Below are 17,434 nucleotides of genomic sequence, written 5' to 3' on the forward strand. Positions count from 1 at the left end.
CGCAGGCCAATCAGAGCGGCTGTTGTTGGGAGGCCACGTTCCCCCCTCAATACCGGAAGGTGACATTGGGGAACGGGCGGGCGGCTCGGCAGGTGGCGTCATGCTGGGGGCTCTGGGCCGTACCGGAGGCGGCCTGGTCCGGATCCTCCGCGCCAGAGACGTGAGGGGAGCGGCCGGGCTCCAGCGCGCGGGCGGCGGGGTGTACATCAAGCCCCACTACCGGCAGTTCCCGGCGCTGACTCGCCGGCAGGTGATCCATGGCGAGATCCTCAGCGGCTTCATGTGGTTCTGGATCCTGTGGCACTTCTGGCACAACCCGGACGCGGTGCTGGTGAGCGGGGCTGGGCCCGGCGGGGGGAGGGTCCGTGAGCGAGCAGGCTGCAGTGCCTGGACAATCATAGGAACCGCCTGTGCTGCCCAAAGCCCAAGTTAAGCATCTCCGCCGCCAGTACAATGAGTGGGGGCGAGCGGCACCTGGCTGCAAAAGTAACCATGCAAGGGGGTGAGTTGTGTGAGTTAACTAATGGGAAATTCTAAACTAGGAGGGGGATGGTATATTAAGTTCCACCTCTTTCTCAGGGGGACTGTGTTTGGTCTTGCTGCAGGGAGGCTTCTGTCTCTGCCTAGTGATTCATGTATGGGAACCCCTCTTCTGGAGTCAAGGGGCTTAAGTGATTAAGCTGTTTCTTGTGGGTATAATACTCCTGGGTGAATTTTGTGCCAAAAAAAGTTAAAATTCTGTGCACAATATTTTAAAATTCTGCATATTTTATTTGTCAAAATAACACAATATAATCCCACCAGTTTCAATTATTTTTGGTCACTTATTCCAAAACGCTTGTCAGCAAGTATGTCTAACAATACAGACAAATAGATTCCTTACTAGGCATATTAGTACAGAACTCTTGAGTAATAATTCATTTAAACTACAATACAGAACTGTATTTTCTGCACCCCTCAGAAGCAGTGAGAAGGTAGGGGTAATGGAGGAGCAGAGGGAGATGTAAATAGTTGGGAAGGAGCCTGGATGTGAACTTGGGAGGTCATTGTGTATGGGTGAGAAAAGTATGGAACAGGTTTTATTTATTTTGTGTGTGTGTGTGTGTGTAGTAGGGCAGCTGCCCGACTCCTGAAGAACAGGGATTAAAGGAAACAGCTAAGCTGATTGGAGAGGCAGCCACAGCTGGCCCTTGTAAGAGGGCTGTGGGCCAGGAGCTGAAAGAGTCTCACTCTAGTCCTGGAGGGAGAGGGGCTAGTTGCCTGAGAGGAAGGTACCTAAAGCAGAGCAGTGTTGGGGAATAGGGCAAGAGAACTTCCTGCTCCAGTCACTTTGTCATTTATCCACAGTGGTAAAGCTTCAGCAGGAGACATAGAGAGAGTCCCACATCAGAATATCCTTGAACTCAAATGGTTCAAGCACTCTCCTGAGAGGTGGGTGACCCCTGTTCAAATCCTTTTCCCCTGTACGGGGGATGGGGGAATTGAACCTGGGTCTCCCACATCCTAAGCAACTGCTGTAACCTATACTTTAAAAGTGGAGGAGTGCACCACCACCTTTAGGTCATCCTCCCTCTGGAATTTAGCGTCCTCTAGGCATGCCTACTAGATTGGGCTCTGCATGTGACTTAAGTGGCCAAATGACTGTCTTAACTCTGGTTTGCAAATTGCTGTGGGGATTAGGTGTCCAGACTCCTAAAGGGAGACAGCAATGCACCTGCACAGAGGCATAAACATAGATGTTGAGGGAACTTTTACCCAAAAACTTAGGTGACAAGCAAGTTTAGGTGATCACAGGGTTTGACAGCAGTTTTGTGGATCACAGTGGAGCCAAAACTGGGATTTAGGTGCCTAAGTACCATTCAATCCAATGCCTTTGCTACTCAAAACCACCCAGTGCAGGGGGAGATGTTATAGCACCCAAATTTGTTGCATTTGTAGAAAGAACATGCCTCTAGCATCCACTATAGTTACTAACCAAGTGTTCAGGATCTCTTCTTGTGGTAGTATATCAGAAGTTCCCAAACACTTTCCCTGCATGATCCCATTTTCTCATGTATCGCTTCTTGTGCTTTGCTCCTGAAATAGCCTCTTCCATGCAGCGTACATGTAAGGTCACGCCATATGGATTTTACTTTTCAAGATCTGCACACGCTGTGTGTGAGAGGTCACATTGGAGAGGGAACACCATCTTGTAGAGCAAAATAGCATCCTACATGACCTTGCACTTGTGTGTGAGAGGTCACATTGTGCAGTGGATGCCATTTAATGAAAGTGTCATCTATACACTCAGGATTGCCAAGACCCCCTATATTGGAGTGATCCCACTTGAGGTTATGACCCTCAGTAGAAAACAAAATATTAACTAACTAATGTTTTTCCTCTGCTACAAGGGTCACTTTCCTTACCCAGATCCTTCGAAATGGACAGATGAGGAATTGGGGATTCCTCCTGATGAAGAATAGATTGGTAGCTGGAGCTGTCAATGCGTAGGTTCTCTTGAAACTTTCCCTTTTTCAGATGGTCTTTAGAATGAGCTATGCTTGTCTTAATGTCCAACCTCTGACCTCTGTGAATTGACATAGATGTACAGTGAACACTGAACAGGATTCTCCCATAGCACAGTTGATATAGAGTTCAAGATGAGTCCATCCTTAGGTGTTTGTAGTGTCCTATTTGTCATGCTCAGTGTATTCCTAAACATGAAGAGGGATATTTGCCAGTAAGATTTACTAGCAGACTTCAGGAGCCTTTTGCTTTCCTCTTTTAATGTACTGATTCACAGAATAGGGTAGTTTTTCATAGCTGTTTGCATTGTCCCCTATTGTCGGGGACTTACATGAGCTTAGAATCCTTTGACTATCCTTATCTAGTTTTGAGGACATGCTACTTTACCGGACAGAAGTAACACTTCACATTCCCAGCCAAAGGAGTATTTTCACCTATCCTGCTACTAAGTCATTTAGTAGTTTTGTGACAGCCTTAATCTACTTCATGTAGTGGGATAAATCTTGTATCTTCTGCCACTGTTCACCATGGTATTTTTTATAAAAGTTTTTTTGCCTCAAATTCTCCATCTCTATAACTGAATACTTCAGTGAATACAATAAGTCATGGCATCAGGAGAGTTGAAAGGCTCTAGATCCCATTCGTAATACTAAATGCACATAGGATTAAAACTAGTCTTGGGGGCCTAACAGGCTTGTGCTTCAAAGTTTAGTTGTATTCCTTTTTAGGATTTGTCTGGGATGTAAACTGACATGTTAAATCTTTGAGTGGGCACTTGAGTTGGAAAAGCTAGTAGGAGGTACTATGCTCGCCCAGCAACTACCTTCTGTTGTCTCTACTAATGCTAAGGACTAGTGATCTTAGAAGGATGTTACTATAACTTCTAAAAGTGTAATGGAGACTTTGATTTATTTCTTCTCATACACCCCTCCCCCCATTTGAAGCTCTCCAGTTAAAGGAATTCTCTTCCCTCCCTTCCCAAATGTCAAAAAGATTAAAGTATTTGCTGTCAAGCCCTTGTTTCCATCTAAGACTGGTTAAAAGACACACTTGTTCCATTTGCGGTGGGAATTCAAACTATTGCATTTAAAAAGGTCTTTAAAAACCATTGCAGATGTTAACATAGGTGTGTTTTGCACTAAAACATCATCATGGGAAAACAAGTTCCTGCCAAAAAAGGCTTAAGTAGATGGTTTGGGTTTTATTGGCATATGCTTGTACTGATATGGGAGGGACTCTGACAACCCAAGTTTCTCAGTGTTCTTCCCATCTACCACTTGCAGGTCCGGTGGTGGGATCTCTGAAGAAGTTGAAGCTTTGGCTGTTGTATAACTGTTTCAGCAAATCCACATTGTAAATAAAAACTCAAGTTACAAGCTTGTGCTTTAAGTTTTTTGTTGACTACATCACTGTTCTATAGAAACTTTTTGCAAAATAATCATCTCTGTATGAGGAGAGGAAAGGGCAATTGAAAAAGTTCTCTTCTATATACGTCCCACTCTCCTGCCAAACATGCTCATGCAGTTGCTTCACAACTTTACTTTGAATTGGTCTCTGCTACACTAATGAGCTGTGGTGGCAGCTGAAGATGTGCTGAATAGTATTCAGCAGCAAGTGTAATGCCAGACAAATCCATGTTCAGCAAGTGGCTTCATGTAGGGGAGGACAAAGCTGTTAGCATTACTTATACAAAATGTGTGTGGCGGGGGGGGGGGGGGGAATTGAAGTACAGCCTCTTAAATGTCAATAGTAACATTAATGCCTAACCTAAAAATTGCATCTAATGATATCTTAAAATAGCCCACGTAATGTGGAAAGTTCTTCCTATTTTAAAAATCTGACAACTGTAGAAAAATGCAAAGCAAGCTCATAGCTTTCTGCAGGCAGGAGGGGATACTGCTACCCCTCAGACTACGAAGTGTATGTCTAAACTCAAATTGGGCACTAGCCTAGGAAGTGTGAGACCAAGGTTCAATTTCCTGCTTCACTAGTCTTCCAGTGTGACCTTGATCAAATCATTTAGCCTCATTGCCCTAGCTTTAACATGTTAATACTTCGCTACCCCTGAGTGGTGGTGTGAGGATAAATACATTAGACAGTAAAGCACTTTGAGATCTATTGATGAATAAGTGCATATGTAAAAGCTAGCTGATGTGTTCTGAATCCTTGATTTTTACTTTCCTCAAAGGCAGTGTGGGAAATCCTAATCCAACTTTCTTAAAGAAAGTACAAATATCTGCTCTAATAGAGGTCAATAAACAGACAAGGAAGACACAGCCCTTTAGGCTGGTAAAGTTGGGTTCTCCTGACTCCCACTCTTATAAGTTGATTATCAAACTTCAGAGCTGTTGCAAGAACAAAACTACTCTTGTTAAAACACATCTGGGACAATGTCTTGTGGACTGGACCCTTAAAAATAACTTATTTCAGATGTTTCTCCATGCAGTCAATCTTTATTATAGCAGTAATCTCATATTCACATCAAGTACATAGAACTTTTTGCCTTTTGTATAATACAGAGTTCTTTAAATAACTTTACACAGAAATAGTTTTCTTCAATCAATTTCAGCTATCAATTTTTTAATGTTTTCTTTAAGTCTCCATGCTCTCTAACCAAACTGGACAATATTTCCCATTGTACAAATTTACATGAGAAAAAACTTCAAAGTACAAATGAAGGGACTTGAGCAGGAAGGGGTAACAAAAGTAGATGGCAGGGAAACAAGCAAGAAAAATAATTATTAGCAATTACTGTGGACATTGGGAAGGGAAAGAATGGGAGTTGCCATGGTCTGTGTAACAGAAAACTGAAAATAAACATTTGCTTATGAGTTACAAAATAAATACACGTTTTAAAACAATTACTCCATTGTAGTTTTTAAAAGCAGCTATAGAAATCTACTAACACAATTGTTTTTGTAAGTAACCAGATTGGACCTTCTACAGTGAAGACTTAGACCCTCACAAAACTTTTGGTGGTAAAAATACAGCTTAAAGGAATGTTGTGTTAGTTAGCACAGAGTTCAAACTGTGGGATGTACATTTCATTGCACTAAGTAAAAAAATCAAATCTATATATGATTTCCCTTTCCTCTCCTTACTAGAGTATTTTGTTGCTCATAAACAAGGTATTATGAGGCAACATCTTCATAATTTTTTTTAAAAAGCCATCCCCCTTGCTTTTCCCTGTGAGGTCCAACTAGTGAGTTCTATGCTTTCATGAACTTTTTAATGACACATTAGTATTGAGTCCTTTGTGGAGAAAAGACCACCATACCTTTCCTAACCTAGGGAAAGCACATGATCTTGAGTGAGGAAGGGACAGACTGTGCAAGTACCGCACAAGTGATTAAAAATATGTATAACTATTCCTTCAAAACAAGGTGGAGTAATAGGAGAAAACGGGCCAGCCTGCATGCTTGTTGTGACAAAAGGAATATAGAGGACCCAAGCAGGAAGTTGCTGGTCCTCTTCCTAGTTGCTTAGGAAAAAATCCTCTACCCAGCCCTGGTGCCCTTAGCCAGAACAAGTGCCAGTCATATGCAGAGGAAGGAATCTTCCTACTCAGGCTGGAGTAGGCTCTGTACCCCTGTGAGGAGGAACAACACAGCAGATCCTCAAGGGATGTTCACAGCCTGCCCTTCCAAGTGAAGCACAGCAGACTGGCACTATAAGGACTTTCCAGGGGTGCAGAAGTAGGGGGAGGATTTGCCTTAGTCCTACCAAGGGGGATTTAGGTTTTTTTTTTAATGGCATGGTTTAGATAAGCACATATTTAGTCATGATACTAGATAAGACATGCAGGTTGGCCACTGCCAGGTTTCAGTCATTTGGGGAGAAACAGAGGAAAAAACAAGGCTCAGGAAGGAATGATGTGCATGTCTTTTTTTAAACAGTTCACAGCTTTGAATAAAAAGCACATTTATTGCACTTACATTTTATTTTAGACAAAGTTATTTAAATTATGCCCACCCCCACTATCCCAAAAATACCCACCATCCCAGTTTGGTCCATTTTACCCCTATCCCCCCACATCTGTGCCCAGAAAGGGTTACTGCTTGTCATGTCTTAACATTTTACTGAACTTCCAAACACACAAAACAAACAAACAGAGTTCAAGCAGGGTGAGCACCCAAATGAAATATCTGTCAAAACAAATTATTTGAAACTCAAACAACAATCTTGGCTTTGTGTTTTACTAATTCAGAAGTAAATGTCATACAGGCTTATTCTAAACTACAATTACTGCAGGTATGATAAGCCAGACAGAAAAGACTGGATAGTACATGTAGGCTGTTAGGGCATCTGGATGGGTTGAACATACTGTTGCTATGACATACTAAAACAAATGCTCAGGCAGTTTCAAAGTTCCCCAACATTACGCTCTCCCCTTCGCAAAATAGGGAAATAGCTGTGTTTTTCATAGAAGTAGGGAGGATACTATTTTCAGTGCGTGGGTTGGAAGAGGGAGAAAAGATCCAGATATTTCCTGGGCATTTAAGTAAAACATTTGAAAAACCTTACACCCTGATTTGTAAAAGGAACTAAAAAGGGGTTACTAGAAGTCTAATATTCTGTAATAATTGTGCATTTAATTGCACTGATTTATCTAACACAGAATTATGTCCAAAGTCTTCCACCAACAACAAAGTCAGGGAAAGGACTTGAAAAACATTAAGAACAAAGACTATTCTTTTCCTCATGGACATACAGATGAAATATGACACTAGTATTAAATTACTGCCAGGAGCGAAGATAAGTTTGAAGCATGAACACATCAAATCCAAACGTATCTTTTGCCCCTCAACTGATAATATACTCATCTCCCAAGGTAAACATGATTACAGGATATATGATCATTAAACAGTGGCTGGGGTTGCAGAGGTTTAGCAGTGTATCAGTACGAGGCCTGAGGAAGAACTAAAGAAACCTGCTGATATTCCATAAACAACATAACCCCGGACCAGGAAATTAACGGTATACCATGATGTACATAGCTTATTGGTACTGACAGTCAGCCTTCTATTCTAGAGCTCGCTTTTCATACACTGCTCTGGATATTCTGACTTTATCTCTCCTAAGAAGTTTACATTACACTTCCCTAACAAGATGCTTGATTTTTGGAGGGGTCAAAAAGTCTTATTAATTTTTTTAAAATGCAACCCATTTTATTGTCTGTAGAGTAGCTTCAAGTTGCAGATTTTCTCCGACATGCATATGTCTCGTATGAACTTTAGTTTGGATACAAACACCAGACATGCGTCTGACGAAGTGAGTATTCACCCATGAAAGCTCATGCTCCAATACGTTTGTTAGTCTATAAGGTGCCACAGGACTCTTTCTCCCTTTTTACAGATATTTCTGTAAATTCTCCCCTCCCCATCACCTCCATATATCTTTTGCTTACATTTACAAACTCAAAAACTACTAACTTTTGTGAATGGTCCATATTTGCATCTAAATATGAAGACACTGCATTGGAATTAAACCAAAGCCACTGCTCTAGTTACAAAGCACCTAATATATATGTATTGTTGTTTTAAGTCATGAAGGCACAAGATCATTTGGCAAATTGCAAAGGTAACTTTTGGGAAGCCCCATGTATACCATTTAAGAGAGTTTCTGGATATCTTTTCTATATAAATATTACTAGCTTTCACTTCTTCAGTTTGTTCACATCAGCATCCTCATCCTGCTATTTTTGAAAAACTGCCTTCATCACACACACACACACGACTATTACTATTCACCGCTCTTGTGCTGATTAGCTTCTATATTAGCATCTTTAAAACCTAAAGACAAACAAAATGTTTACTCCAATTGTCTCAACATCTGTTTCTGATTAATTGATTTACCAGATAAGAAATAATAAAGCAGCCAAGAAAGGTAGGTAGGTAGGTAGGTAGAGAGAGAGTGTGTGTGTGTGTGTGATATAAACTTGTATCTATAAAGAAAATGTGTGTGTGTGCATGAGATAAACTAGTATCTATAAAGAAAATAAAAACCAAACCACTGAGACAAAACATCCAGTATTTTCAAAGTGATGCCATGACAGTCCTTATGCAACTGCTTTTCAACTGAATCTCGAATGTACCTAACAGGTTAGACTATCATGTTATGTCCTGGTGACATTGTTTCAATGGACGGAAAGATACTTGTCTACAGTACTCTGAATAGTTTGTGCTACACATGCTGCACTCACAGTCAAGAAGGGAATATATTCCATAAAAACCCGCAGGCTGGAAAGGTGTGAAACGTTTGCACACTTCAGCTCTTAATTCGGCCCTCCACTACACAGATACCTTCAAGAACTACCGATGCCTGAACTGATATTAGATCATTGTGTCTTTGGGGAATGGACCTTGTCTTCAAAGTGTTCAGTAAAGCACCGTGTACATAGACAGCACAATACAACTATAGAGGCAATTCTTAGTATGTTTTTACCACTGGATATTTGCATAAAGATGTGATCTTTGTTAACAGTTCACACTTCTGTTTATTCACTTCATGTCATAGTAGGCCAAATGTTGTCCTCTAAAGAGCACATATACCTCCAGCTGACTTAAGTAGAAGCCACAGAAATATGAGGGCAGAATTTGACCCAAAATAATCTGTATTATCAGTAATTGCCAAAGAACTCAATTGTGAGAAAGGGTGATTTCAGGTAAGGGATAAAGCAAGCAGGAACAGATTAATCCAGTGACCTGCAAATGTTTTGTGAAAAGTGAGAATGGCAGGACTATGTTGAATACAGAGACATTAAGCATTTAACTGATCCTGTTACCTTAAAAATAATCAGGCTCCTACGTTCACTCCATTTGACTTCAATGCCACCACGGTGCCCCAGAAAATATACTGTAGGGAAGAACCCTGCATTGACAGGGAGATGGGACTAGATGATAGGACAAGTATTTTCTAATTTCTGTATATGGGGGAAGAAGGGGTGTTTCACAGCTAATGTATTCCACAAGAGCACGGAATTGGACTATGGGTGCTCAAGTGGTGGTTTTGAAAAGGTTTATTATCTGCTCAGATATGTTGGATCTTAAAGCAGTATAAGTGCCTAGATAATTTTATATCCCAACAGGTATAAAATATTTAATAAAATTACCAAACCCAGCATGTGGGTTTATGCCCTAGTGCACTGAGCCGGGGAATCACAGATGAGCTGAAGCTGTATGGTGTGAACAGAGAGCCTGAATTTTATTTATTTTTTTTAAAAGAGTTCATTGTTTTCTTCATCCCCTTGCTATCTGGGGCTTTCAATACATGTCCATGCTACTGTCTCACTGTTTACCAAACACCCGCAAGGCACCTTTAAAATTGATCCTATTTTCATGCAAAACGTCCTTAGTAATTTCTGAAGGAAAAGAAATGAAGAAAAACAATTATTTACAAACCAAATTTTCCCAAAGTTTTGCATGAGGATTAAGGTGGTCTTTATACAGATAGAAAGCTGGACAAAAACAAAGCATTACAGCTACTTTAAGAGAAAAAACCTTGGAAGGTAATAGAAATGAAACCTGAAAGACTTAACTAAACAACAGTCAAACAACATACATGTTTTTTGGGGGTGGGGGAAATCAAAGACCATGTATTACTTATAAAGTGCTTTGCATGGACAAGGATAGCCATTTTCCTTGTGCTTTTCCTGTGGGCTCAAGAAGCATATTGTAGACTAACAGGTAATGAAGGATTACAAAATAAATTCATTTAAAACAAGGATAAAAAAATCATTCCTTACTGTTTTATTTTAACAAATACTTCTCTGCCAGCAAGAAAATATAGAAGGAAACTAGGATTTTTATCCACTATGTTGAAATGATAATTCTTAACCTAGAATACATATTTAGACTATACCTTTCTTTAGGAGCATATGTAATTTTCATTGTGCCCTACATTTACAAGCTACATCACAGGCCAAAAAAAAAAAAAAAATGGTTGAGGGAAAAGCATTGATCCTGTAATGACTTCACTCTCTTGGAGTTAATATGGGTAAAAATTCTCAACTGTTGCTGACAACTTGGTTCCTTGCTTTTTCCACCTTGGTCTGTCACATGCCTCAGATGGCATTGTATACTGCCATTACACTACCATGGTGCATGATGATTTCACCTGACTGTGCACTACTGCTCACTTTGCTTGCTTCTCCACACTGGAAAGTACAGTACACGCTACTACTCATTATTTTAATTCCTGCCCATTTCAGGAAGGAAAAAACCTAATAGTATCTGAAGACCCACAGCAGAGAAGAAAAAAGTTGTGCTTGTTTGTTAAAATGCATCCTGTACATAAAATCAATTCTATTCATGTAGCAACATGAATTGCTTCATCCTTGTAGTAACTTCATGTCACTCCCTATTGCTGTCTAGCTGCTGTTTGTGGAATTAACATGAATACACAGTATTTCAATTATATTTCTCACTTCAAATTAATCAGGACCCCTTAACCACAGTAAATAATAATCAACAAAACATAACAGGCTACCTATATCTCCAAGGGCACACAGTAAAGGTCCCCACTCACCTAGTGAGGCAGAAACAATGTGTTGAGCCAACGCCATGTGTGTCTGTACACATTTAACTCCTTTACATGACTCACATGACTTTAGTCACCTAAGAATAGTGCTGCCAATTAGTGGCATCAATTCTTCTGCCTCATGTAGAGTGGGACAGGACAGATATTAATTGAACTCTGAAGACTTCCATGTGAGCTTGAAGTTCTTTCTACTATGGTCTGACTTGCCTCTGTACAAATAATTTATGTTTAATACCACATATCGGAGAATTCTGCAAACAGATCACATCACAAGATATTCTACTAGAGGTAAACACTGTGCTGAACTTTACAAATTTGTCTTCTGACTTGGTAGCTTGTCACAAAGCTACTAACCATTTGAGAACTGGGCTTGGAGGACAGGGAAACAAGGGAAACTAATGTGGATACTGCCACCTTTATCCTAGTTTGCAAACTGTGGAAAAGGGAAAAATGGAGGGATAGGAATAAGAGAGTCAAACAGAGAGAACCGATGAGAGGAGAAAAGGCCAGCGTGGATCCAGCAAGTACCGTTTTTTGTAGTAGTTGATTGTTTTTTAAATCTAACACCTTGCCATTGGGACAAGATGCTCCACATTTACACACACACTTATCAGAGAACACTGAGTTAACAGGATAAAAATCCTTTTAAAAAAGCTCTCTAAGTACCAAAACACAATTTGCAGAATGTCTAATTCAGGGGCGGGGGCGATTTTTGTATTTTTTTTTTTCACTTCAACCTGAGAACTGTTTTTTCCTGTTTATGAAAACCTTATACATTGGTAAGGTACCTGGCATTCACCTGCACCCTCATTTAAAATAAAACTTTTAAAATAGGTACATACACCATTCCATAGTCTGTATTAGCAGTTTTACACACTGCACGTGCCATTATCGCATTTCTGAAAAATACATTGAATTAGATGATACAAAAAAATATTTTGAGAACTTGCTACATTTTTTGTTGTTAACTTTAGTTTGTTGCTGGACCAACGAGAGGAGGTTCCCAACCCTTCTGAAAGATCCCTGTCTGAGCACACCAGAAAGTATTAGAAACAAGAAAAGGGTAGTTTTTGGATAAGTGAAAAGTAAATTTGAAAAATGGTGCAGCATCCCCTTTTCCTCCAGATTAACGTCTCCTGAAGCCACCTCCCACCCCTCAAAGTATCAAATTTGACTGGGATAAAAGTCAATGACATAGATCGATTGAAATGTTTGATATTTGCATTTAAATAAAAAGGGGATACTGCATTTTGACCCATAAATCAGTAAGCATGCCAGGAAAAAAATAAATCAGAACAGAAGATGATTCATTTGATTAGCACTCTCATCAGATGTTCAGCCTCTGATGATTCGTTGTTAGAGGGGAAAAAGCCAACTGGCAGACATCCAAAGCAAGTCTCCTAAGTTGCTGCAGCAGTTCCATCCCCTTATGCCTGAGCACCAAAGTCAAAACACGCGTGCCCTCTCCTCTCTTCTGGGAATGATGACAACGGTACAGGCAGCCACTGCGGGTCTCTGAATACACGTGGTGTTTTGTGTTGAAGGAGAAACACTGGCAGCAGAGAATTCTGGTTCCTAAAAAGATTATTACCCCCCCTTGTGTTGGACCAGCAGTTCCTTTCTGCTCCGCTCTAAGCTTACGGATATCTTTTCCTAAATTGCTTTAGGTTTTGAGGAGCAGAACAGATTTTTGACGTTAAGAAACTGTAGGAACACAAGACTTAAATAATAGAGTAGGTGCTGCCATGGCGCTGTGGCTACTTGAACGCTGCAAATTCTCCTGTAGAGGGAGGACAAGAGGGAGGACAAGATCTTGGTTTAAAAAAGTGATTTCAGTTATCAGCTGGACAGAGATTTCTGCAGTCTAGTTGAATATGTCAGATGTTAAAAAAAAAATGCAACAGTTAAAATTAAGGCACAGAAAGATCATACTTGTAGTGATAGAACAACAAGTGTACTCACAGCATATTTCATTGAAGTAAGATTTCTTAAAAACAAGCCATGCCCATTTTGCTCAGGGCAGAGGTCTGAACATTCACAGAAAGAAATCTTTTTCATCATGAGTTTTAAAATAAAATACTGCATTAGAATTTCAATTATAAAGCTTCCTACTGTCAGATGTGTAACACTTGCAAAAAAGTGACATTTGTAATAATGGCAGTTTGTCAGCCTGTAACCCAGTTTTATCTTGCTTGAAAACTGGTTTAATAATCAAAAGAATTATTGTGCTTACACATGAATCTTTAAGTGTTACACATTAAAGTCCATTTGATTATTAAACCAATACTGAAGTACATTAGAAACTGGTTTATAGATCAATGCAGCAATCTAGTGGGATGGGAACCTGAGATGTCAGCTCATCCATTCACTCCTGGGCCAGAAAGCAGAGTGGTGGAAGTACATTCACTCACCAAGGACAGGAAGCACAACAATGGGTGCCTAGCCTGGCTCTGAAACAACCCTAATGACCATTTTAGAATTATTTAACAATAACTAATACTTCTGTACAGTATCTTCACATACACATTCAGTTAAGTCTCAGCATCCCATGCGTAGATCCAAATCCCCACTTCACAGAAATGAAGCAGTGGCACAGAGATTAAGATTGCTGCCCAAGGTCACCACAGGAAGTCTGTAGCAAAGCCTGGAATAAAACAAAAGCCTCTTGCCCCCAGATTCTGTGCTTTAGCCAAAAGACCTTCCTTTCCTCCGTACCAATAAATTGTACTTTGGCAGGTTTTTCATGGCAGATCTCTATATATGCTTAACTCGAGGGGACTGAATGTGAGAAAAAGAAACTGGCCTACAGTCTCCATTACTGGGTTCACACACTGCTGGTAGGACAAGCTATGCCACTCTCCTGCAAGAGGATACCTGTCCATAGGAACCTTCAGAATGCTTTTCCAATAGTGGATGATTGATAAATGCACAGAATAGTCTTTGTTTTGCTCAGCAAAAAGTATTCTGTACATTGTTACAATCAAACAACTGCTCCCTATCTTGGTATCCTTCCACCTTCTGAAAAACAGCCCAAATAGTCTAAAGAAAAATAAGTGCAAGTATTGTCTTACATGTATACCCTGAATATGGGGGGAAAAAATCAGAAATATATTCACAAGTAGCATTTAAAAAGGATTACGTTAGTTCAATTCAAAATGACACTACTCAGTTCCTCAAAACATGTAGAACAGCCTGCTTTACAAAGGAAGGAACCAAGGAGAGTGAACAAAAGTCTCCACGTGAGGAGAACGTACGCAGAGAGTACTCTTAGGAATACCTCATACAGAAGTGCATGCACTGAGGTACTCCCTAAGGACACAGGAGCACATACGGGAATCAGAGTTGGGGAAACTAATCGAAGGTCTTGACTAGAAGGAGAGTGTCATGGGAAGTGAGTGAGGGAGTGCTTCCAAGATCTCTAAATAAGGGGGACTGGGATAAAGACGTGGGCATTTTGTAATCTACAGAACCATGTGTATCTTGTTTATTGGTGGGGTTATTTTTAAGTAGTAACAATGCATAAAGCATTTCACAATGTTTAGCTTTTTCCAGACTATCCTTTTGCAAGCTCAAACATAATTCCTTCAGTAGCACTTTTGTCATCCTTCATTTGGCAAAAATCCAATATGACTTCTATTTTTTTTATATCTTTTTGGGAATCAGCATTAAAGAGAACACTAGAATAGTGATAAGCTTGGAGGATGAAATTTATCCAGGAGCAGAGAGGCCAGCCCAAGTTCAGTGCACTGCTTAAGTCACATTTAAGCCTTATTCTGAAGGCTTAACTGGGATGTGAGCAGTGCATAAGCCTTGCACTAGCCCTCTGCACAAGGATGAATTTCATCTTGAGAGCAGCAGTAGGGACATTATACTAAAGCAATGTTCATTTTCCTCACTTTAAATCTTCCAGCATCACAGTTGTTGATTTAAGGTATGGGGTGGAGGGAGCACAGGAAGAGAACTGTCTGGAGAACTTCTCACCATTTTAAAATTAGTCAAATTTGGGGCTTGAACAGGTTTAGTGTCCCTGTAATATGTGAACGTCACACACATGCAACTTGCAAGTAAAAGTATGCCCTCTGACAGCTCCAGTACCCCATGGCATGTAACTGAAAGATAATCTTGTTAAATGAAGTGTTTTATCCACTTGCTCAGTTTACTGTGTTAATACTCATTTAACCTACCAACAGATGAAACCCTTGCTCTCAAACACTCAATATATTTAATGTTATCCTTGCCTCTCTCTGGCATATACACCACATCTTTTAGTAAAACTCATGGCCTCATGTTTTTATACTTTTTTTTGAAAGGGACAAAAGGTTACAATATTGCCTCTTAACAGGTTAACAGTTTCGTTAACAGGCCAAACTGTCTAAACATGTTCTATTTAATTTGCTTTTCAGTCTACTTTCCAAAATGGCTGATTAAAGATTAATTTATAAACAAGAGATTACTCTCTCTTTACTCATCTTGTACCCGTTTCAGCTAATAGTTCAGTTTTTAATTGTTGCTAAGGGACTTCAGAAGATGAAAGATGAACTACTAATATGAATGGGCAGGAGAACAGAGCTAGGAAGTCAAACTATTTCATCTAGTGACTGATATGATGCATAGAAGATGCAAACAGGTCAGTATTGTCAGTCATCTACATCTACATCTTAGTAAAGTGACATTTATAACAAGATGATTTTAGTCTATCCTTATTAACTTTCAGGTGCTAGCCTGATCTCAGATAATAAATCTTAACTGAATGGTTGACAAATTTAGTGCAGCTATCACGCTGGCCCTGTAGTGGTAGATAATCAAGGTAATTTTCTTCTAAAATTTGATACAACTACATATATTACATATATTAAAAAAAGTCTCCTTGCCAACAAAAGCTCTTAGTCTGCAAGTGCATTGACGCCACACAGCCATGCTGCAAGAGTCATGTGTCCAGCCATATGGCCACAGAACTTTGTTGAGCAGTAGTTGGCAGTTAAGAGCAAATCCCCTTATCCTAACATTTCATATGTTGATGATATAAAAACCTCGCATCAGCCCAGCCCCACTCAGCTTCTGTCTGTAGAATGACTGACTTGACAAGCACAGACCTCTGGTTCTTGAAACCCATCACCACGTGCTGTCATATGAAGTAACTTGAGATGTTCACTAGCCAGCTGTTCTGCTGGGACAAGAGATCTTGACTCTGAGGAAGACTGAATGGATGATCTTCAGATAGTGCTATAAATTCTGAGAACAAGTCTGCTGTGCCCAGCCCAGTGTGAATAAGGTCAGTCTGGTTCTGTCATGCTGAACCTTATGCAATACTCTGGATGCGAGAGGAAATAAGTAAGGGAAGTTTTCCCTCAGCACATAAGAAAAATATCTGGTTTTTGGATTTCTGCCCTCTCTCAATCAGAACATCTGACACTTGTTTTAACTTTCAGCAAACAACTCAATTTCCAAATGCCACAGATTATTTGAATGGCCACTTATGATGGTCCCCATTTGTCTCAAGTAGTTGGCTAAGGCATTTTCATACTTGTTAGGTGCAGAGCAGGTGGACCCACTTTGTTTCAAATGTACAATTTCCAAAAACTGCTCTAATAAGAGGCGACCAAGGTCTCCCACGGATGTCCATATAATAAATCACATTCATATGGTCTGTACTAGCTGCTCCTCATCTCTGGGAGAAAGGATTTGCAATCCAACTTATGGATCTTCAGCTCTAGCGAATTTATGTGGACTCAGGACTCTTGAGGTTTCCAAAGACTATTCACAGCTCCAAGATCCCTGATGTGCTCCTTCACCCAGATTTGATGCAACACTGTCTGAGAAGTAAGCTAAGAGAAGGGTATCTCCTGGCCTTTGAGATGCACACTGGCACTATCCACAGCAGTAGTGAGTATCCGATCCACCAAGATGAAAACATTTCTACACCAGCTGCAGCTACCTCTACCTGGGTCACATTTGTATACTTGCAAAGGGGGCCAACACAAGTGCAGGTCTCCATCAGGCCTCATGCATACAGATAAAATCTCACAGGACCATCTAGCATGGACAAGGCTAGGCTCACTGTTTGGGATAGGTAAGCTAGAACTCTTGTAGAATTTAGGCTGGGCCTCTATGAAGATTAGTGCCTCCCCAGGGACCAAGTCTGATTTCACTTTGTTTAGTCTCAGACCAAGAGATCTGAAGAAGGAGCAAGTCTCACCGGGAATAAACAATTTCACAGTAAGCCTGGGCTCTAATGAACCAGTTATCCAGATACAGATACACCTGTAAATCTTGTCAACGCAGATGAGCTGTAGTCACTACTCGTTACTTGGTGAATACCCTGCAGGTTGTTACCTTGTACAGGTTGTTTCCCCCACTAAACCTAAGGTAGTCACTGTACTTCTGCCTTAAA

The 17,434-nt window shown here is 40.3% G+C and overlaps 2 protein-coding genes across 5 annotated transcripts in view; one reads left to right on the forward strand and one right to left on the reverse strand.

Annotated features, from left to right (window-relative positions):
• The first annotated feature begins 100 nt into the window (after positions 1 to 100).
• On the forward strand, positions 101 to 3,881 carry NDUFB2 (NADH:ubiquinone oxidoreductase subunit B2). Its single transcript, XM_032783185.2, has 3 exons — positions 101 to 331; positions 2,391 to 2,486; positions 3,789 to 3,881. The coding sequence occupies exons 1-2, from the start codon at positions 101 to 103 to the stop codon at positions 2,460 to 2,462; spliced, it is 303 nt and encodes a 100-aa protein (XP_032639076.1). The 3' UTR covers positions 2,463 to 2,486; positions 3,789 to 3,881.
• A 1,220-nt stretch (positions 3,882 to 5,101) lies between these two features.
• The window catches only part of BRAF (B-Raf proto-oncogene, serine/threonine kinase), a 136,768-nt gene continuing 124,435 nt past the window's right edge, over positions 5,102 to 17,434 (reverse strand). For all 4 annotated transcript variants that reach the window (XM_032783183.2, XM_075069045.1, XM_075069041.1 and 1 more), the window contains one exon: positions 5,102 to 12,823. In XM_032783183.2, the coding sequence (XP_032639074.1) occupies positions 12,801 to 12,823 (23 nt within the window). In that variant the 3' untranslated portion in view covers positions 5,102 to 12,800. The remainder of the gene's footprint in view (positions 12,824 to 17,434) is intronic.

This window comes from Chelonoidis abingdonii, chromosome 1, assembly GCF_003597395.2.
Source record: "Chelonoidis abingdonii isolate Lonesome George chromosome 1, CheloAbing_2.0, whole genome shotgun sequence".
Classification (NCBI taxonomy): Eukaryota; Metazoa; Chordata; order Testudines; family Testudinidae; genus Chelonoidis; species Chelonoidis abingdonii.

Coding starts and splice junctions, on each gene's coding strand:
- NDUFB2 (XM_032783185.2), top strand. CDS start 101: ATGCTGGGGGCTCTGGGCCGTACCGGAGGCGGCCTGGTCCGGATCCTC. Junction 332..2,390: donor ACAACCCGGACGCGGTGCTG/GTGAGCGGGGCT, acceptor CTCTGCTACAAG/GGTCACTTTCCTTACCCAGA.